Source organism: Chelonoidis abingdonii, chromosome 1 (genome assembly GCF_003597395.2).
Source record: "Chelonoidis abingdonii isolate Lonesome George chromosome 1, CheloAbing_2.0, whole genome shotgun sequence".
NCBI lineage: Eukaryota > Metazoa > Chordata > Testudines > Testudinidae > Chelonoidis > Chelonoidis abingdonii.
This window is the reverse complement of record NC_133769.1, coordinates 88217043-88239496: the sequence shown is the minus strand read 5'-3', so window position 1 is coordinate 88239496 and position 22454 is coordinate 88217043. Positions and strand designations below refer to the sequence as shown.

Genomic DNA, 22454 nt, shown 5'->3' with positions numbered 1-22454 from the left:
CAGCAAACTATTATACATGGAGTTTTTGTTACATGGGGAATGTAGAGTAGGCAGTTAGCAGCAAATAGTAAAATAGTTCTGTCAACCAGGATCTAGTACAGATGGTGCCACACAACATGGTTTTGGTGATGCAAATTTGATTTTCAAGGCAGTGTCTCACACATGGACTGAAATACTAAGCACCATCATTAAGATCTTACCAACATTTGGTGCTTGCCAACCTGTAGGACTCTCAGTACTGAGAAACTGAGGCAGTTATTCTCCTCTTTAGCCCTGATTTGCTCTCATACTTTGAGCAAGTCAGTTAATTACTCTGTGCCATAATTTCCCATTGGCAAAACTGGGATAATACTTCCCTTCCTATGTAAAGCACTTTGAGATACTTGGATGAAAGATGTTAAAGGCAAAGAATTATTATCAGACCCAATCAAAAAATCTCTAACCAAGATTTTTCAAAGAAAAATAGCCTTTTTACAAAAATATTGGTTTGTAAATTGTGGTCTACATATTTGCAAACAAATATATGTGTGAAATTTTTTATCTATATATAAAACTTGGAAACAAATATACATTACATTTTATATGTATGTAATTTAACTTTTTAAAGAAAATTGGTGCCTGTCTTTTAATTGAAAACATTAATGAAAATGTTATCAGTATTTTTCATTTACCAAAAACCAGGATTTTCAATAAATGCTGAAAAACACAGCTTTTGGTAAATGCAAATTATTGATAATCATTTTGATAACACTTTTTAACATTTCATTGAAAACATTATCAAAAGTTGCAAAAATATTAAAAATGCTTCATCTCAGAATATTTTGTAACGGAAAACAAGTACAACATTTTGAATATTTTTGCAAAATAATACTATATTTTTTCTTTTTGAACAGCTCTAATTACCTTTATTCTCCTGTATTAGTTGTCAAGGAGATATGATTACAAAAGACTTCGTTTATGCCTGGATCTGGCTTTAGATCTGAAGTGTGTCTGTCAAACAGAAACAGTGCCATCTAAAGCCTGCAAGTCTAAAGCGCTAATTGTGTGACCTTGGTCAAGTCACTTACCTCTCTGAATCCCAGTCTACCCATCTTTAAAATGGGGTATAATACTTATCTGATGAGTGTAGTGTGAGGTTTCATTAATGTTTGTAAAAGGTTGGGGAAGAGGTACCACAATTTCCCATTCCTGTCCGCTCTAAAAACATTTATTAAAACACTGAACTAGACAATGGGTACAATGCAAAACTCAAGTACCCTCATTACAGAATATTCTGCCAGTTTCCCTCCCATTCATACTACTTTCCTTATCCCATATCATGCCTTACCTAATCTAGATTGTAACGTCCTCAGGGCAGGTAGCTGTGTTGTTTGTTAGTTCATGAAGCACCATACAGAATGTTGTCCTGTATGGAGAGGAATGAAGTGCTTTGAGACACTTCAGATGTATGACACTTTTTAATAAAATAATGAAAGGCCAAAGCTCAAGGCAGCAATTCATGTAAATAGCTAGGCTATTTCAGACTCATTCCTGTCAGTTCTTCAACCTAATTTGCTCATTTAAAACAACAGGTGGCTGTTCCTATTTTAATATTCTGGACTTTTTCTGTGTTCCTTGGCAGATGTACATTCAAGGAAAGCTGCTCTTCGCCAATTATATTTTCAATGGATATAGCAAGTCAGCTAAAGACCTTCAAAAACAAATAGCAAAGACCAGGAGTGATTACCGTATGGGCTACTGTCTACCCAATGATTTCAGATTCAGGTATTTTGCTTTTTCTGTATCTAATCACCTCCTTCTGGGAGCTTTGCTTCCTCTGTCCAGGTTTTTACATTTAATCTGTTGCAATCCAAAACAACATAGGCAGTATTTTCAATATCAAAGGGCTGCTATTTATGACACATCGACGTATTGGCCGTAGTCATAGTACTACAGATAGGATTGTTTACGTCCCACCTCATGCAGGCTGCAGAATCATTTTTAGCAAGTTCTGCTATTGCCTTGTATCCGGGAGCTAGGTGCAGGTTCAGGCCAGTTCTGCCATTCCTCTTTGTAGCCAACCTGAGCTGAACTTGGCCTTTTTAAGGTGTGCCAGGTTGGCCTTTTTGGAACCATGCATGGAAATTAAAAGACAAAATATAAGACAAATTACTTTAAATCTAGAAAGTTTCTTGGCAACTTACTTTTTTGTCATTTACAGTTAACCACAAATATGTTTTAGAAGCACAGATCAGAGAATAGCAGCCCAGGGTTAAATTTTTCCCAGCAGCGCACTGAGCGCACAGCCTGGGGAGCACTATGATGAGATAAAGTCAGAAAGACTGCCAGTGATTCTACAGAAACTACCAAAGCTCCCCCTGAAAAAGGCAGAGAGCGAGGTAGGAACAGAAGCAAAACCAATGGCCATTTTTTTTTTTTTGCAATATGCATTAATATGCAGCCCCTCGGAAACCTCTCATTCTTATTATAGCAATTGTGCCCAAAAGGCTAGAGTCCAATCAGAACCCCAATGTGCAAGATACAAATACAAATGCCAATAGACTCCAACGTCGGCTAACCCCTATATCTTATATTGTGTGGTCATTGTCTAGTTCATTCTTGTGTTAACAGCTTGGAAACAGCACCCTAGAATTAACCATTTGGCAGTAATGGCAAAAGGACCTGAGATATTGCCCTAGATACAGCGTACAGACCTTTGCTGGGAAAATTTTAGCTCCCTCTGACAGATTCCAGAGGAACCTGTCTTTTTTTTTTTTTGTTTTTACACACATTTAGCTTGTCATGCCAATAAAATCTCATTGAATTGAACTGCAAAATGGTAGAAAATAACCACCAGTCTGGTTAGGGTCATATTTTCACTGACGTAAACTTGTCACTTCACATGTGAACAGCCAGCACACATACTGGAGGAAGAGAGAGGTTAGGGATAAGATATGGCAGATAATTAATCGTATGTTTTCAAAAGCACTCAGGGCCTGACTCTGCTCCCATTGAAGTCAATGGTGAACTCTCACTGACTTCAATAGGAGCAGAGTTAGGCAAACAGCGATTTAGGCTGGCCCATGCCTATACTACAGAGCTGTGCTGCTGTCAGATCTCTTATGCAGCTGCTCTATGCCGGCGGGAGAGAGCTCTCCCACTGACATAATTAAATCAACTCCAACAAGCAGCAGTAGCTGTGTCAGTGGAAGATGCTCTCCTGCTGACACAGCGCTGTTCACACTGGCACTTCTGTCAGTGTAACTTACGTCATTCAGGGTGTGTTTTTTTCACACCCCTGAGCAACGTAAGTTATAGCGACGGAAGTGCTAGTGTAGACGTAGCCTTAGTTAGTTCTCTTGCTATCTGGGCAGGGTAGAAGTCACCGAACATATTATGTGCGTCCATGCTGTCCTGTCCTGAACCCAAACTGGTGCATGGCAAGATAGAATGCCTGTAAGAGACAGGTGTCTGTTGATGCCATCCACCCATCATGTTTTAGGTCGGGGGTTTGTGTGTGGATTTTTCCATCCTGCTTTCATATGGCCGAAGTGATGATTCTCACAGGGAAGTTGGTAGGCATTTGGAGCAAATGACCATACCATCTTGGAGAGAGCTGGGCGACCATTTGAGAGAATGGGACCTGTTTAGTTAGAACACTGATCTCTTAATTCAACCTGAATGGAAACCATTTGATGTTTTCAATCACACAGAGATGCTTTATCTGAATGGTGTCCAACTTCTTCTCTTGTCCAACTTCTTTTCTATCTCGACAGTGAGGGGCCATGTTTCAGTCTCATAAATCAGGATGATTCACTACCAAAGCATTGTGTATCCTCAGCTTTGTCTCTCTACTTATAATGGTATTTGAATTGCAAAAGATGTTCTTGATTAAGTGCTCCATTACTGACTGTGCTTTTGCAAGGCTGAGTACTTTTGAAAATCTCAGTCTGGGAAAAGTAGTGCTAGCATAGACAGGCTGCTGCTGTGATGTCATCTAGACCAGCTCTGAGCATGATCAGTTGACATATTTGTCAGAGTAGCGATGGCTGATCTATATTTGAGCTCCCAGTGCTGCTGCCACTTACAGTAGTGCAAGGGTGAGGCATTTTTAGAAAAATGCTAACACAGAGACAGCTTACTAGGGGCTTGACTGTCCATGATCGGAATTAATCCAACTCCTGGAAGAACCTGTGGGAGGGGAAAGTTGCACAGGATACTATGTGGGTTTGCCAAGGGATGATGCCCAGCTGTTCCCCTCTTAGCCACCCCACCTCCATAACCTGTGGATTCCCAATGGTGCAGGAAAAGAGTGCATATGCCATGTTAACTCTCTTTCATCTCCCTCCCAATACCTTTGGGCCTTTTGACTATGTTAATCCCCTCCGTGGTGTGAAGTGGAGAGGATGATGTCCACACTGAGTTTCTACAGTAGGGAAGATCAGACAAACAATCTGTGACACCAGTGGGGGGTTAGTATTAGGAATGAGCAAATTGATCCAGACAAATTGCAGACATTCTCCACCCAAACTCAAGCTGAACTTTTTGGAACTCTGCATTTCTCCTCACAACCTCTCCCCTCTGCCCCCAGTTTTTGCATGGGTCAGTTGTTTCTAAGTGCCAGGCAGGAATGGAAGCAAAATACCAGGTCAGAGGCTGTTGTTTTAGTGTTTCCATCCCAAAAAGAAGCAGAAGCTACTAAAAACAAACAATGTAGGGAATTGTTCTTTTAAGCTTTTAATACACAGATGCAAGAGGTCAAGATATTTCAGATACTCTTTGGATTAATATCTGAAACTTGGGTTGCACACCCAAAATGGACCTATTGTACATAACTAATTAGCAAGGAAGAGAAGGGACAGAAATTGTTAAGAGATAGAAATGACCTATGAGATCACAATTCCATGCCCAAGATAGATAAGTGCCCCTCCCCAATACCTCCATTTCCCAAAGAGAGAATGTATTGAATGTTAAATTAACAAGAGATTTTACTCAAAGAGCTGGAGAAAAGTGCAGGGGATGGAATGGTAGTGGTGTGAGAGTACAGAAGGGGCGCCTTTTCCAGAACTGCCTGCTCGTGCTAATGCTGTTTTCTTTATTTGAACTTAACTAATCAGCATCTTTGCCACACAAATCAGCGTTATCTCTGAAACGATGATAAAGCTGTGGAAAAAGAGCTCTGTGTGCGTCACTAGGTTTAGAGCAGCCGGAGGGCTGTGTGCGTGTATTTATGTAATTAATACACCTACCAGAGCCAACAGTTTGACTCTTTGTAGGTTATCCAACAGTTACATGGAGTGTCTGAGCTCTCTTCTCTACCCACTACCCCTCCCCAGTAAGGTCTCCTCTTGCACCCCCCTCCATTCCTGTTGCATCATCACCGTGATCCAGGCTCATGACCCCCATATAATTTTTTCAGTTCCTGTCTCCCTGAACTTCCAGGAAGTGCCCAATCCAAACTGGTTCTCTCTCCGCCATGTCAAGAATCTAGTACTTTCTCGTGTCTGTTTCCATCACTAAAATGCCCCTCTATGCTTTGCACATCATCTGCCTCAGCTACTGCATCCGTTTCCTCTCGGCTTTTCACCTTGCTCCCCACTCCAGTCTATTCAGAACACTGTGGCTAAAAATTAAAAATGTATTTATCTTACGGGAGGCAAAAGGTTCCTTTTCTTCCTGCTAGGTCGGTCTGCCTGTTAGCATCCTCTGCTAGCATGCCTGGTAAATGGTTGCTTCCCAGGTTAGGTTGCCATAGCTAAGAAAAATGAAAAAAAGCTAGAAACTACAAAGATTAGCTCTTGAAAAAAATCAGGCTGAATGTGCTTCCTCTCTCCTCACAAAGCGTGAAATAAAACCAGATTTGCAACAGCCTCTCTCCCACACCAGAAAATCTGAATAGGATGTTTACTATCTCCATATGGCAAAACATTCACAAGTTGCCAAACATCATAAACCTGGTGTATGATTCCAATTCAAAGGAGGCAAAATCATATGTAAATAAACTAATTTTATCCTTCTCTGTATGGGACTCTACTGCTCCCTTGGACTGGTAGCTGTTGGGAAGCAGCAAACGGTAAAGAACGTCCAACAATCCAGAGAGGGAAAACGTCCACCATGGTAACATAATATCAAGCTGACTGTGGACACATTTCTTTAATAAAAAAAAAAAGGAGGTCCTAAAGAGGGAGCACCAAAGGATGATTGAAGAAGGCATAAAAAAAGCAAGTCAGTTTTGTAGCTGCTCAGTAAACCACTTTATACAGGGCTGTGTTTCCCTGTCCATAAAGTAGCTGTACCTATGGATCCTTTGTCTTCAGGAGGATCTCAATAAGACAGTTGACTTAATCTACCCAGATACAGAAGTTTTGATGTTTTGCACTCCTTCCTATATCCCCCATATAACACCAATACATCTAGCTTTCTACACAGTAGAACATTACCACCTTGACCAAGCCTAAAATGTTTAATTGTTTTTCTAGGGTGTGGGAAGATTTAGGATCAAAGCAGGGCAAGGAACTGACTGGTTTATGTGGAAGGCCAAACTTCTCTTGGAAACGAAGGCTATGTCTACACTACTAGTTATGTCACTCAGGGAGTGTGGATAAGCCACTCCCCTGAGCGACATAAGTTACACAGACCTAAGCGCCGGTGTGGACAGTGCTATGGTCAGCAGGAGAGTGTCTCCCACTGCTAGTTGGGGGTGGATTAATTAAGTTGACTGGGGAGCAGTCTCTCGGTAGCTTAGAGCAGCTACACTAGACAACTTACAGTTGCACAGCTGCATTGGTGCAGCTGTGCTGCTGTAAGCTCTCTAGTGTAGCCATAGCCAATATTGGGGACTTGCCTCAGAACTATTTTATCTGAAAAAGAAAAATAAAGCTGGATGATGAAAAAGGCCCCAAGTTCTCTAAATTTTCTGAGCTGATGGCCAAAAAGAAGGCAAATTTTAGAATGCGAAACTAGGAAGACACTTCCCTCAGTAGATCAAGAAGGTGATTTAGCAAGAGCTTGTAGTACTAGACTGAAGTTCCTCTCCTCATCAGATCAGGGATCTCTGAAGTGCTGTTGCTTTCAGAAAGCAGGAGATAGTGGATGAAGCAGTAGGCTAGACATGGAATGGATGGGATGTATGTCTCTCAGGGCTGAGACTTTCACTTCCAAGAAACTAGAGCTCAGACCCTTATGAAAGTCATCTATTGGGAAGTCTAACATGTCCTTTGTGGACAATAGCAGGATGTTTGCCTATCTCTTCATGCCCTTGTAAGCTCAGCAGGGAGAAAGCTTTCTGGATTTGAAAAGGAAGTCATCTAACTTTTGAGAATAACCATGTTCAGGGACACATGAGCCTTAAGGTTCCATGGTAGAAGTCTCAGATGCTGCAAATCTGGGTGGGTCGAGATCCCAAAACATTGGCAGTATCCACAACTTGAACCCTGACTTGTGTATCAGTTTGGGAAAACTAAGGAAGCTTGGGTCAATAAGGGGTGACCAAAATTACTGAAATGTGATCCTGACTCATGTTTCTGGGCACCTTGCATCTGAGAGCAAAGGAATAATCCCAGAGACCCGGCAAGAAGAATGATAGTGTCCACTCTCCAAGCCTGTAGATACTAATGCCAGGGGCATAATTTTGTTATCTTCCTATTATTACTAATCATCGGGTTGCAAACAGGTTTGCTTGTGAAAATAAACATCTTGGTGCAATCTGGTTGGAAACTTGCTTGTTTAACCATGTCCAACTCATGATAGTTGAGCTACTCAGCCTGACTGCTGGTGTTACCACCAATGTGTATAACTCCAAGGAATATACCCAGGTGTTCTGGTGTCTCTCTCCAGCATTTTGCTCTGTTGTGGTGGGTGAGAGAAGTCATGATGGTTCTGTTTTCCATGTGAATGGCTACAATTCCTGCTGGGACCCTTGGGAGGAGGGCGACACTTCAATGTCTCACTGCCTACAACTCCAAAGAGGCTAATGCCAAGCTGGCATTCCCAGGATGACCATTTGCTCTGTGCCATGTGAGGTCTCATCTGAGCTCCCCATCCATCCAAGCTGGTGTTGGTGATGGTGCAGAATCTTTAGCCTAGGGTTTGCCATTGGAAAGATGACAGGGTTGGTGCCACCACTATAGATCAGCTCATATCCTGAGTTTGGTAGATGCAGTGCCTGATCAGAAAATTGTGAAGGGGTGGAGGTGGAGTACTCCCTGGGGAATCATTCAATCAACTGAAGGCCCTGGTGGTTGATGTGCTGATGCCTGGAGGGTGCTGAAAAACTACTTGATGAAGGCTTCAATTTGTTTGAATTTTCTTCTTGGTTAATCCCACAAGGTCCAGGCTCACTTGAATAGACCCACCCTACATGTAAGCATACCCAAACTGGAATGAAGGAGCTTTTCTGATGGCTCGCTATGAATCCATAAGGTTCCAGGAACTGGATGGTTTTAGGAAGCATGGCAAGCTCTTATCTCACGGGATTGCAACTTCAGCAGTAGATCATTCAGGCTGTGGTAGATCTGGGTGCCCTCTTATCTTAGACAGGATGACCATCAACATCATGAACACCAGTGGAACAGATGTTAAGCTGAAGAGCACTGGCTGGAACCAATGATGGAAGTTCACAATCACAAAATGTCAGAAGCTTTGGTGGCAGGAGGTATTGGAACATGAAGCTAAAAGTCCCATTGAAATTTATGGAGGCTAAGAAATCTTCGGGGGGAAGAGAGAAGAGGGGATAGTTTTTGGCTCAGCAGAGCTAAAGCCACTATCCTGAAACACAGAGTGGTTGAAGGTGGACAGAAATGGAATGAGAGCTCCAGATCTTTTTATCTTTGCAGAGGATCTGGTGTGGAAACCAGAACCTCTCTCGAAGGGGCCAGGATTATTGCTCTGAGACAAAGAAGATTTGCTACAAAGTGCAGGAACCCCGGTCTTTTCACATGGGCTTGGGGCAGAGAACGCATAAGAAAAAAGAAGTAGAAGAGGAGGATGTTTAAAGTATATGAGGAGGTCTTGACTGAACATCTCAAGACCCATCTGTCAGCAGTGGTACTGGCCAAGAAATTCTTGGACTGGAAGAAATCTCGAGCCATTCCTTCCTTCCTCCCAAGGGAAGATTGGCCTCATATGGCAGAGCTTCCCTGTCTGGATGGGTCTTCTGAAGAATCTCCTCTAAGTTTGATGCCAAACACAGGAACAGGAAACCTTGGGTGAGGAGGATGGCTTTACACTTACAACTGCTGGGAAATCTATTGCTGAGGGATTCCTAGCCTACCTCAGTGTGTTACCCCCTGAGGACATTTTCCCTGCCAGGCAGAGCAAGCTGGAGGGAAAGGGAAAATTGGCAAAAATTCCTAACGAAAAGAGCCCTCAGAGACAACTGCTGTGGAAATCTCTGCTTCAGAGCTCAGAGGGAGAAGATTGAGGTGGGTTCACTAAATATGTCTGTAGCATGTTCTAACAGTCAGATTGTGATGTAGGGAGAGAGGAAGAAGAAAATAACTTCTTTTCCGCCTTTGAGTCAGGCAAAAGCCAGAAAAAACCCAACATTTCCAAGTTTAATGGAAGTGTGGATTCACACTACAGAGAATCTCTGTCTTGCCTGCTGCTCAGACCAATCCTTTTATTGGCTTCCTCTCATCTTCCATATGGAGTTCTCTGTCCTCCTTCTCAAGAGTTAGCATAACTCTCCCCCCATCTCAATCTCTGCTCTCATTTTTGATCATTTACCTCCACCTCATCACTCCTTTAGTGTCTCTCTCTCATGCTCATGCCTTCTTCCGCAGTCACCTATGCCTGGAACTCCCTTCTTATCCCACAACGTGTCCACCTTTTCTTTTCCAAATCCCACTCCACAACTTGCTTCTCCCCTAAAGCCTAGAAGTACTAATGCACATCAGTAAAAATGCTGCTGCCTACCCTTGAGACTAAAGACAAAATTGCTCTAAGACAGAACCTTCTTCTGGGTTTCATCTCCGAGTACATTTTATTGTACATCGTCCATCTACTTAGACTGTAGCTCCTCCAGAGAGGGATTTTCTTCTGTATCTTGTACAATGTGTGTACAGTAAGTACTTTGTCAACACTTAAATAGAATCATAGAGTCACAGAACTGGAAGGGACCTTGAGAAGTCATCTAGTCCAATCCCCTGCACTTGTGGCAGGACATTCCTGACAGGCATTTGTCCAACCTGCTCTTAAAAAATGATGGAGATTTCACAACCTCCCTAGACAATTTATTCCAGTGCTTAACCACCCTTACAGTTAGGAAGTTTTTCCTAATGTCCAACCTAAACCTCCCTTGCTATAATTTAAGCCCATTGCTTCTTGTCCTATCCTCAGAGGTTAAGAAAAACAATTCTTCTCCCTCCTCCTTGTAGCAACCTTTTCATACTTGAAAACTGTTACGTCCCCTCTCAGTCTTCTTTTCCAGACTAAACAAACCCAATTTTTTCAATCTTCCATCATAGGTAATGTTTTTTAGACCTTTAATCATTTTTGTAATAATTGGATTAGTTGTACTAAAGTAATATTATACAGCCCTAGTACAGTATCTTAACTATGACAACATTACAGACTGCAAACGTGATCCTTGTTACATATAGGGCTCATATGTATGAAAAACTGGCATTTAAACTCTGGGCCAGTCCAGGATCACGTTGGAGATATTAGTAATGAAAGCAGCACAGAAGACGGATGAGGAAGAACAGGTTTTAATGAGAGAAAGGAAGAATATAGTATACAGCTGATATAAAGAAGTACACAGTATAAGACAAGTGTCTAATATAGTAATAGAGAACTTCAGAAACAGAACATTTCAAATGGTTAAAGAAAGTGACTTGCTCAAAAGTTACAATCTTACGTCTTTATATATATACACACATTCTTGGCAGTATAGGAAACATATTCAGTTCTTACATAGAAAATCTTGACTGTCCAAAGTGGTGGTATCACTTCCCAAGGAATAGTTGCATATGGTATGTTATGAAGAATACACAGAGACAGCTCAAAACTTTCTGAGAAGAAAAGAAAAATGTAAAGGTTTTCTTTTGGGGAAACCGATCCCTCACCCTAACAGCAGCAATTTGATCTGTTCCATATTCAAGATCAAAAGTACTGGAAATGGCAAGTGACGATGATAATACCTAGCTCTTATAGTGTTTTAATCAGTAGAACAAGCAAGACCTTTTGTACTGTGCAACACATTAAAGCTAAAGTATACACCAAGGCCCAACACAGCAGAGAATCCCTCCTACAAGCCTCCTTTCCCTAAAGAGACCATGCAATTTCCCCTCCCCTAGCCTGCTGCCATAAACCAGCTCTATGCTTCCCATCTTTCCTGGGGACACGTGACAGCAGCCAGGAATAAGTAGTGGGATATTTCTGATGAGTCATACCTGGGTGGGAAAAGGCCCCAGGAGGGGGCTGGCAGCTGTAAATCTGAAACCCAGGCAAAGGAAAGTTCCTAGAAGAAGGGGGTTGCCCTGTGGAGCTCCTACAACCATCGGAGCACAGCATCTGCCTTCACTGCATGCTAAGCATGGGGGTAAGCAATCACAGAGTCAGTTAGGCTATTGTGGTAGCCTAATTGCAATAGCATGACCCCAAACTGTGCTGCCATGCCCCTCATCGACTCTATTGCTGTATCTGGTCGTGACAAGGATTACAACTATCTGGGCACATATCCCAAGATCCGGCCCAAAGCTGCACCAAGATTCACATATGTTCGTATGGTCATGTGGCTGCACGCTGAGATACAGCCTTGTTAGGGGGCATTATTCTGCTGTATCAAGCACTGGAGAAGAGTGAAGCTGGAGAAACTGCAAGCAGGAAGCTGAGCAGAGTGGAGGAGGGAGATGAGCAGAGGCAGACTGATGGCACCTCTGGTCAATGGATTTATGGGAAGGGATCGGAGACCACCATGTCTTGATTGTTGCGACTTCCCAAGGCTATATATCTTCACTGCAGCTACCTCGGGGGAGCAGTACACATTAACAGCTACTTTGGGGTCTGCACTATAGCTCAAGGAGTGGTGGCTACCTCATCGTGAAGCACTGATAGAGTGACACATGTGGATGTGTCAACATGGAGCATGTTAAGGGAAAACCCCACAACTGAGCCTGAGTTAAGTCTGCAGTGAAGACAAATCCATAGTCTAGGAACAATATGTAGAAGCCACACCCTCAGTGGCATAGCTCCCCTCCCTCAATGTCCTGTCTCCTCCCCCACTCCACCCCTTTGGGAGCTCTCAGGGTTTACAGAGGGAGCTCCATTTCCTGGGACCCTTACGATCCTCACAGCTGGGGAAGGCATCTGCAGTACTCCTGAGCCAAGCTCTTGCTCCAAAAGCCTCCCCCCGCTGCCGGCCTCCTCAGCTGATACCTTGTCTCCTCTCTACCAAGCCCTCATGTCTGCTATTTATGTGACACAAAGGGATTTTTGCAGCAACTTGACAAAAGGAAAAGTGAGGGCACTACCGCATGGTCATATACAGGGCCTTGTCAGAGCAAGGGAAGGTGCAACAGAGTGCGCACATTATGTAGAAAACTACTCTTACTTCAGTCATTAGGTATATGACCAGGAGTAACCACTGTTCATTACTAAAGAGCTTGTATCAATGAGCCAGCACTATATACTGCAGAAACTACCTACTGTCAAGATATCTAGCAGGAAATTCATCTTCAGGGGAAAGTCAAATTATAAGCAAACTTCCATATAAATAGAACAAAACTGCAGTGCTAAAAAAGCATGTCCACTTTTCCATTCCCCTAGTCATCCAATCACAGCTAATCAAAGGGCGAAGTACAGGCAGCCCTCATGAATAGAGTGGGAAAGGTGGTGGTGGTGACAGCAGGGGAAGTGGTTGTGTTACAGATGCTAAAGAGAGAAATAAGAAAATATATAAGGGTAACCAGAAAGACTTTCAAAGTGGACAATGTTCAGTTTCACAAAAGAAAAATTCCAAAATGGAGGGAACTCACCCAAAGAAGAATATCAAGGCAGCTTAACTTAACAAATAGTGAATTAAAAAATACAGGAAAATGTGACAAAGATGTCATGGCCTACTTCACAGCTATGGGAGAAGGAATGGGGATAAATAAAATGAGAGAAAAGGAGAAGACACACAAGAGCAACTGAGAAAGGGCCACAGGTAACAGACCCCATCACAGAGAACCTGGTATGAAAAACTCACCAATGCAAGGTGGTTGAAGGTTACTCAACTCACTGGCCCCTGCTACACAACGGAATTTTTCCTGTTTCCCACTATTGCTAACAGCTGTTCAGCTCCCCAGTATCAGCAGTGCTGGGAGCTCTAAAGTAGAAGGCTGTAGATCTGTTCTAAGCACTCTGTCATATAAACCTGCTCAGAGCCAATCTAATCAAAACAGTTCTTAAAACAGTGTCAGTGGCTGGCAGGCTATCTACATTAGGGCTCCCAGTGGAGCCGACCCACTGTTATGAATGATCAATTTATGGTAGTACCCCTCATGTTGTAGGTGCGTTTCAAACACTGCAGAAGAAGTGCTTCCATTGAGAACTTCCAGCCTAAGGAAAAGATAAACTCTAGATGGAGTTTAGAGGAAGAGGAATAACTGACAGTTTATATACAGGTCAACTTGATTCATTGTCAGCACCACAGCAGAAACTATCTTTAACTGGAACTTAAGTGTGGACAGGGTAGGGGTCTTGAAGATGAGCTCAGGGCTGCTGCAGCCAAACTGCTCAATACAGAGATTGAAAAGGAATTCTATAGTGTCTAAATTGTTTCCTGTCTCCACCTCACAGTAAAGGAAGTGGGAATCCTGTGAATGCCTGGGAATTTCACAGCACAGGTTCATTTCACAAATAGATCCACTCCATACTCCCTGCACAGTCAGCCTCATTGGCAGTTTCTCACTGTAGTTTGTTCTTTTGTCAACATGTACCTCTTACACTTGGGCTGTCATTTAGTTTGTTAATAAAATAAAATAAAAATAAATAAAATCAAGGCTTTCAGGATCCTTTTCTTTCCCCAGCTTCCCCTTGGCAATCTATACTGTGGCTACGGATTTAAGAACCCTTTTAGGGAAACACAGGAGCCAACAGCAGGGCCAGGAATCATGGGCAGGAAATGCAGAGGAGCAAACCCAGCTGCCCTCATGCAAAGGCTTGATAAGGGTAACCAAGATTAAAAGGCTTTTCTGATTACATTTGTAATATCAAGATGCATTTCAGATACATTCATACAGCCTGCGTAGCGATCTGCTCAAGTGGGTCTCCGTTTTCCTTCCCTTACTTAGTTTTTCTTGTGCAATCATTGATTTGTTTTTCTCCTTCATAAGTAACCGTAAGGTGCAATATGAGAAAGAACACACTCCACAGCCAAGGCACTTGAAGTGCTACATGGCAATTTAAAGGTATAAAAAACATCAAACCATCAGTATAAAAAACATAAGACCCAACAACGCAGCCTAATAAAAAGAGGGAGGGTCCTATTCAGGGCAGACATAGTAAAAACAAACAAACAAAACACACAAACACACACAAAGAACTCCTCTGGAAACACATTTCCTAGATGCTCTTTTAAAAGGATGAGAAACTAAGGGGGATGACCCGACAAAGCAAGTTCCAATCCCTAAAGCTCCTAAAAGTAAACCACAAACCCCAACTCAACAGCAGAATGGCGAGAGAGTGGGTGTTGTCAGAGCCTGTTAGATGATGGAATGGTTCTTTTATCAGGGTTACAGTTCAGCCTTATCTATGACAGGCTTAGCTCACCTCCCCAAGATGTGGAAATTAATAAGAGGAGCACACGTGACTAAGAGACCTGCTGGGAGACATGGGCAGCCTGTGGTCAGTCAACAGGGACACTCCAAGGAAGGGAGTGCTCCATGAGAGAGCAGAAGACCAGCCAGGAAAGGGCCATACAGGAAGAGGCCCTGGGAAAAAAAAAGTCAGGGCAGTTTGGTTTACAGGGCAGAGTTCACTTGTTTGGGATCTCAAGGCTGGAGACTGGTAGAAGAGGGTGGACATGGGTGCTCCTACAGGGCTACCCGGGGGGGGGACAAGTGGGGCAATTTGCCCCAGGCCCCGTGCCCCGCAGGGGCCCCCATGAGAGTTTTTCGGGGCCCTGGAGTGGGCTCCTTCACTCACTCCGGGGGCCACAGAAAACTCTCACAGGGCCCAGGCCCCTGGAGCTTCTTCCATTTCGGGTGTTCAGCGGCGGGGTGTCAAATTACCACTGAAGCGAGACCTGCCGCCCAAGTGCTGGGTCTTCACCGGTAATTTGGCGGTGGGTGGCCCCCGCCGTGGGTCTTCGGGGCACTTTGGCGGCGGGTCCCAGAGGAGAAGGACCCTCCGCCACCAAATTACCGCCAAAGCGGGGGCCCCCCGCCACCAAAGACCCCAGGCCCCATGAATCCTCTGGGCGGCCCTGTGCTCCTATGCTGCCACTCCATGGAGTGGTGCATACACCCTTGTCAACAAAGGAGAACAAGGGAGTGTTTGAAGCCCAGGAAGGTTGGCCACTGAACCAAAGAGAAAAGCTAAAAACTGTTGAAGGAGAAGACAGACACTCAGAAGACTTGTGCCTGGCGAGAGTCTGGAGGAGCAGAAGAATGATTTTGTTTCCTTTTGGACTTCAACTTTGGAAGAAGTGAACTATTGTGACTTAGTCAGAGGGGTGAGTCACTGGAATAACCTAAAAGTCCTGGATGACTGTTGAGAGGGAAAACCGAGGCAGCAGATATGCACAGAGGCCAAATACTAGCCAGGCAGGGGATGAAGTTTCACATACAGACAGGGCCTTAAAAACCAACAGAACCAGCTTAAAATCCACCATCAGGCACCACAGGAACATTGCTCCATGAGGTCAGAGTCCAACTACGTCAATAAAAACTTAAACTTAGATGTTAAAGGAACAATGGAGACTAAGAACTTAGGATGTCTTTAAATTGCAAATGGCAGGCACCAGAACATGACACAAGTGGCCACCGTACCCCCAGGCATCCAGTCTTTCTACAGCCAAGCTTCAATGTGTAGTCACAATAAAACTGACAACAAAAGGAACAGTGTGCACTGTACAGCTGCTGGGTTTGATTCTGCAAGGTCTACTTCATTACATGGGCTGTAATGAAACCAGAAACCAGGGCAGAGAATATGAAATGGAGGCTGTGTGCAGACTTTAGTTACAGAGCCAGGCTAAAACTTTTCATGCAATAAGAAGGTGACAGATGGGGGCACTTACAGAAATACAGGATGGAGACCAGGTCAGAGTCAAAACTGTTCGCTTACTGTCTAAAGTAGACGGGGAAGACGGGATTGGATTTATACAGCCCGGGCTCCCTCCATCTCTATACTTACACAGGGAAGACCCAATTTATATAAAAAAGTTCTTCAAGATTCTTCAGAAATAAAACTGCTAAAGGAGTATACCAACACCCGGGTGAGAGCGAGAAAAACTGTAGCCAGAAAAAGAAACATGATTAAAGAAACAAAAATGCTCCCTTAAACTAACAGACTTCTCCTAGCCGCATTATCATTCCTGAATTACACAGTCTAGATTTACATTTTCTAGAATACTTGGTCAGTGGAGAGCTTACTGCACAAGATGATGTAAAGAAGAAATAAAATTGGACACAGATTCTTTGTCATTAAGCTGGAGGCCTTATTAGAGTGGAAATGGACTATGGAAGCTTTTACCATCCCCTCAGTAATAGCCCCGTCATTTCCACATGCTTGCTGTTCAGTGGGCTGTAAGAAATGAGTGGTGAAGAAGAGGCCAAAGACTGAACGGCCACATAGACTGAAATTGCCTCTCAATCCAAGGAGTAGTCCCTTCTCCAGGCCAACTACTGAGGCAAACTGATAGGGCAATATGAGGATTCATACTGCTGTATCCCCTCTGTGGATAAAGAGAGGATCCTGGTTTCCAGGTCTAAAATGGAATAATTTAACCAGCAATAAATCCACTCAAAACAAGTTACATGGAAAATAATATACATCATCTGCTAAGGTCCTAAAGGGACAGAACTGTTCAGCTAAACTGAGACAAGAAGCATTCTCACAGTGCTAACATTCAATGTCTGTCTACACAAATATTTGACCAACTAATACTAGGATATCACATAATATGCTGTTTCATGTCCATACTGCATAAACCAGATTAATTTTTTTCAGTAGTTCAAAATTTTAATTATAAGATGCTCCATTAATGAGTGAGCTAAAGTGAAAATGTCCTTCTACTACCTACGGTACTTGTATTGTTTCAGGCCCTGGCATCACATTATCATTTTTTGATTGTAGCACATGTAACTTCCTTCCACCAGATGTCACATGTCTAACTGCAGACTCAGTAGAGAAGCCAAGAACTTTAAGGGCCTTTCAGGACACTGTGTGTGGGAAGCTTGCCCTGCTGCTGCCCTATAGATGGGAGGCCCAGTCTACACTTAAAACTTAGATTGACATAACTACAGTGCTCAGGGGTGTAAAAAATCCATACACTGGACAGAATAGCTATGCTGACTTTACCCCTGGTGTAGATGCAGCTTGGTTGATGGAAGAATGCTTCCAGTGACTTACCTACTGGTGCTTTGGGAGGTCCAGAAAAACTCTTTCCATTGCTGTGGTCTACGTCTACACTATGGGGTTAGAGCAACATAGCTAGGTGAAAAACTACACTCCGACTACACAATGAGAACTAAATTCATACAATTTATTCAGAGCTGGAGCTCACAGCTGCAGGGAAATTTACCTCTCTAAATATGCAAATTAGACCATTAATTTGCATAAGATGACACATGGAGCAGCACAAAACTAGACGTCTATGAGGTAGTTTAGATTTTATCATTTGCTAGTTTAGATGAGAGACCATGGGGACAATCCTGATTACTGGCTTTCATCCCAAGGCATATAAAATTGGGGAATGACACAGAGAAATCCATTATTTTTTTAGGATCAGACATTAAGAGCAACCCTTAATGTCACTGCCCAGCCGCAACACTTCATTCTCTGGTAGATGCACTTCTAATGAGGGATTTTAGGCACTGATTTCCACTCCCCCCCGCCCTTTATTTATTTAGTAACCAGCCTGTTCTTAACAGGAAAAAGTGAAGGAAAGTATTGGTCACTTTCTGTTCAGAAATGTAAGACTGTTTGCAGTCCTCTTGCCCCCAGCTGAGAAGGTCAGGGGCCAGTCTTTAAATACTGAGATATGGAGGAAAGAGAGGCCAACAAAGTGACTCACTTATTTTGAGACTTGACACTAAAATTGCTGTTACTTCCAGACTATACCCAATGTTCACTGTTCTTCAATAAGTCAGAATTACTAAAATTATTCGTAAAAGCCAATATGCACTTACAAAAAGCAGTGTAACTTGAGCTGCAATATATCTTGATTTCTGTTTTGAAAGAAATACTTCCAGTATGGTCTGTATTTTATGTTTGTGTTTCAGTTTCCTAGAGGACAGCTTGCCGAGTTACTCTTGACATACAAAACAATGCCAAACTGGAATTCAGAACATGTTTCTAAACTTATTTACTGACAGGTAGGGAAAATATCAGGTTATGTGACAAACACTTGAGCAAAACTGTTGTGGTATATTTTAAAATATGAAAATCTTGGTTGCATTTTTTCTAGGGTTCTGATTATTCTCTCCCAAATGTTTAAATAGATTTCGAGACATTTGTAAATAAGGGAAACATGGTAACTAGGGCCTGGTATTATAATTAAGTTAAGTTAAGCTGTCATGGAGGATATAAAACTCTTGCTGAGATTATTAAAAGTTAGTATTATGTGTAATTGAAATGGCTGTTTTTACCTTTTAGTGATGGAGTTGGAGAAAACTGATGGAGCGTCAATCATCACACAACCAATAAGATTTAGGAAATCAGTCAATTGCCAGGTGGACCTCAGCTGGGAGCTGGCAAATTATAAGGTTTGTGGACAGTCACTAAGGAGGACATGAAGAAGGGAATGTTCCTGGTTTCTGCATGGAGTGGTTGGGTCAGGATTGGGTCAGGATGAACGGGTTCTCTATATAGCAAGTTAGTGCATGGCAAACCAGGATGTGAATATAGAGTGCACCAGCTGCACTACTGCACAATGCAAGTCCCAGAGTGTGGCATGGCTTACAATGCTTTCAAGGAGTACTACAGCAAGCTCCACTATGGGATTTTCACTGTGCTGTAGCAGCGTCCACATTCTTGCTCGGCAAGCTTCTGCACTGTGCTGGCTTGCCAGGCAGTAAAATGCTGTGCAGACAAGCCCCAAGTCCTGACTAGACAGCCTGCTTCCCCATCTCTGATACCCATATATTCACTGTTACTAAACTTGTAAATTCAGTGTGTGTATAGTAACTGATCATACACAATATGTTATGGCATGTGCTTGTTCATCAGAGATTAGATCTGGGTCTTAAATGTTCAGCTTGTATTTAAATAAGTGCAGTTCAGCATTCAGAGAGTATATTAGACCAGGTGGCAATCGCTGAAGATCAAACTAGGTTTTATTTTGATTCAACGACTTCTTGTTTTGCATAGCAATGAAAAACATTTATCAAAGAAATCCCGTTGAATAGCAATACCTTTTTTCCTCCACCAAGCCAAATATTTTCTTTCATTTCATCTCATATGCAACAGCTAGACATATGGGACAGACAACTAGTCCTTTTAAAATGGGAAAATAAAGTTCAGTAGTTCAAAAGTTTGTTGACTTGCTTATTTGCAAAGAAATTAACAAAACTGGGACCCAATTCTGCTATTCACATCCATCCAAAATGTTCAATGAAACCAATAAAGCATTGGGTGTGCAAGGAACACAAGCATAGGGTTCAGTTTGGACACTCAATAAAACCAGTTAGTCTTCACCTAGTCCATCAGTATTTCCCTTTATATGTGGATTAGTTGATTTCAAGTCTGCAGTGAGGAGTAGGAACGATTTATCAGGAGCTCAATTATCTTATTACTGTCACACCAATAGACGGCTTGGCAATTACTGATATTGCTTATTATTGTTAAAAGTTGTACATTGTATATAATTCACCAAAACCACATCCATTAGTGTATGGGTTTTCACTTTATTATGTTATGTAAAATAAAAAATGGTGTTCATCAACAATAAATATTTCTATCATAGATATCTGTCTATATTCCAATGTTTATTTGCTATTATATCTGTATAATTTACGGGCATAAATCAGATGGGCTATCAGATTACAATTAAATCTAGAAAAGTGAGTTTTGCCTTTAGGATTCCTTCTAGCTGGGTCTAGTCAACAAGAAATACCTTCGACATTATTTAACCATACATAACTGTGTGCTCCTCCAAAACTTTATGAAGGCATTAATTTTAAATGGGATAAGGAAAACATATTTACTGTCAATTCTACTCACTGCAAAGAACTCTGGCTACCGAGATTCATCAGCTCACCTCTGTATTCAATGTGGATGTCATGCTAAAAACAATCAGATTTCAAAATTAAACAAAACCTAAAAAGTAAGAACTTTGTTTTTATTAAGATCTCATTCTGCAGTTATCAGTGAAAGAACACTGAGCAGCTTTACTTCCCCAATATGCACAATATGTTAACACAGTGCCTGGGCGCTAATGCAGACCTGTGTACGGCATAAATTTGTAAAATGCAGCAAGAAATGTAGATGGCCAAAAAATCTAATAAACTGCTCAAGAGGCTCTACAGCTTGAAAGCAATGACTTTTCAACAGACATCATCATGAGGAAATTTGGACTATAAGAGTCTATTTAAAGGTAGCTGGGAACAAGGTATCAAATCAAAGGAAGCCATTCTTTGGGTGCAGTGGGCAGTTAACCAGATTCTTCTGGAGGGAGGATATTAAATCAATAGCTACTAAAGTAGATTACCCACTAGTACAATTACATGTTGTATCTAAATGGATGCAAATGTAACTGTGTGTGTGTGTGTGTGTGTGTGTTTAAAGAACACACTAAATAAGTTTGCCAATTTTATTTGTATTTAATAGTTGATTTACTCATATAAAACTTGTATTTCTTTTAATGATGATGAAATCTAAGATTGCTTACTCCATAGGTTAACTCTTGTCTCACACATATTTAATTCCAAGTGATAAGCCAGGGTCTGTTCTTTGAGTCTTTCGCCCAGGTCTGCAGTAAACACTGCAGAAATTACTGGCTCAAACGAGAGATATGGGGTGTATTTTTGTAGCGAACAGAGTACCTGCAGCTCCAATTAACTTCAGTTGAACTTGCGAGAGTAGTGAAAATCAAGCCCCAGATAATTTTGTAAGTATTTATCACAATAGTTTAGAGTGTTGTTGTAGCTATGTTGTTCCTAGGATATTAGGGAGATAAGGTGGGTGAGGGAATATCTTTTATTGGACTAATTTCTGTTGGTGAGAGATACAATCTTTTGAGCTTACACAGAGAGCTCTGTGTAGGCTTGAAAACTTCTCCCTCTCTCTCTCTCTAGTCATTTAAAGGAGATAGGATTCCATTATTTGGATTTAGGAAAAAGAGATAGCAATATTGGGATACACAGCAGAAGGTCATGAGATGCTGGTGGATGAGCTGATGGAAAAAGTATCAGTGAAATATAAAACCAAATAAGAGGAAGAATTAGCTAAAAAAACCATCAGGGCACTTGGTGAACTTGAGAGTCTTAAGTGAAGGACAAGGAAGACTTCTTTTCAAGTGGGAATGACAACGTTCCACACATTCCCAGTCTATTTAAATCAGTTCTAAAATTAGAAAGACAACTGCCTACCATAGAGAGAATTGCATCAACAGTTCCATTTTCTCAGTAGACCCCTCTCAGGTCTGGGGTAGAACTGACTCTGCTACCGAAAGGGATGCTTAGCTGCTCAGTACATCCTGGTTGAGCAGAGGACTATATTTCCACAATGTTTCCTAGACTCCATTCATTTTACAGCTTCCACCCACATACACCTAAATAAGAGCACAGAATACACTATCACAGGCAAATAAAGCATTTAAAGACATTCCCCTCCCTTAATCAGAGTGCAAGGGAGCAGAAGAAACAGGGCGAAGCAGAGGATACACACAATCCTGAGCCACTTACTCCCTCCATTACATGTTAATATTTCCCCATTGAGGGGCTGTGAAACTTCACATATTTATACCTCCACTGTTTCCTCAAAATCAATACCAGGGGAGGGAGAAGATTGCAGGGCAGGGTTGGTCTTGTTACAAAATGGCCAAGGGGATATTGTCTCAGGTGTGGGAGCATCCACTGAGCTCCCTTTGCTCTGCATTCCCTCATGGCAGCCAATACCCTCAGGAACTTTACTGCCATTAAGTCCCTGTCGATGGGTGCACCATACCCCACATCCAAGAAGTTGGAAGATGCAGAGAGACGTTATCACGAGTAACAAGGAGTCCGGGGGTACCTTAAAGACTAACAGACAGTCTTTAATGAAATGTCCAAATAAAATCGTTAGTCTTTAAGGTACCCCCGGACTCCATGTTAGTCTGTATCCACAAAAAC

At 42.2% G+C, this 22454-nt stretch overlaps 1 protein-coding gene across 1 annotated transcript in view; it reads left to right on the top strand.

Moving 5' to 3' along the window:
• Positions 1 to 19718, top strand: part of LOC116835628 (uncharacterized protein C3orf20-like) — a 54983-nt gene extending 35265 nt beyond the window's left edge. The window contains exons 10-11 of the mRNA XM_075067092.1: positions 1622 to 1764; positions 18781 to 19718. Coding sequence (XP_074923193.1) covers positions 1622 to 1764; positions 18781 to 18802 — 165 coding nt within the window. The 3' untranslated portion in view covers positions 18803 to 19718. The remainder of the gene's footprint in view (positions 1 to 1621; positions 1765 to 18780) is intronic.
• The last annotated feature ends 2736 nt before the right edge of the window (positions 19719 to 22454 follow it).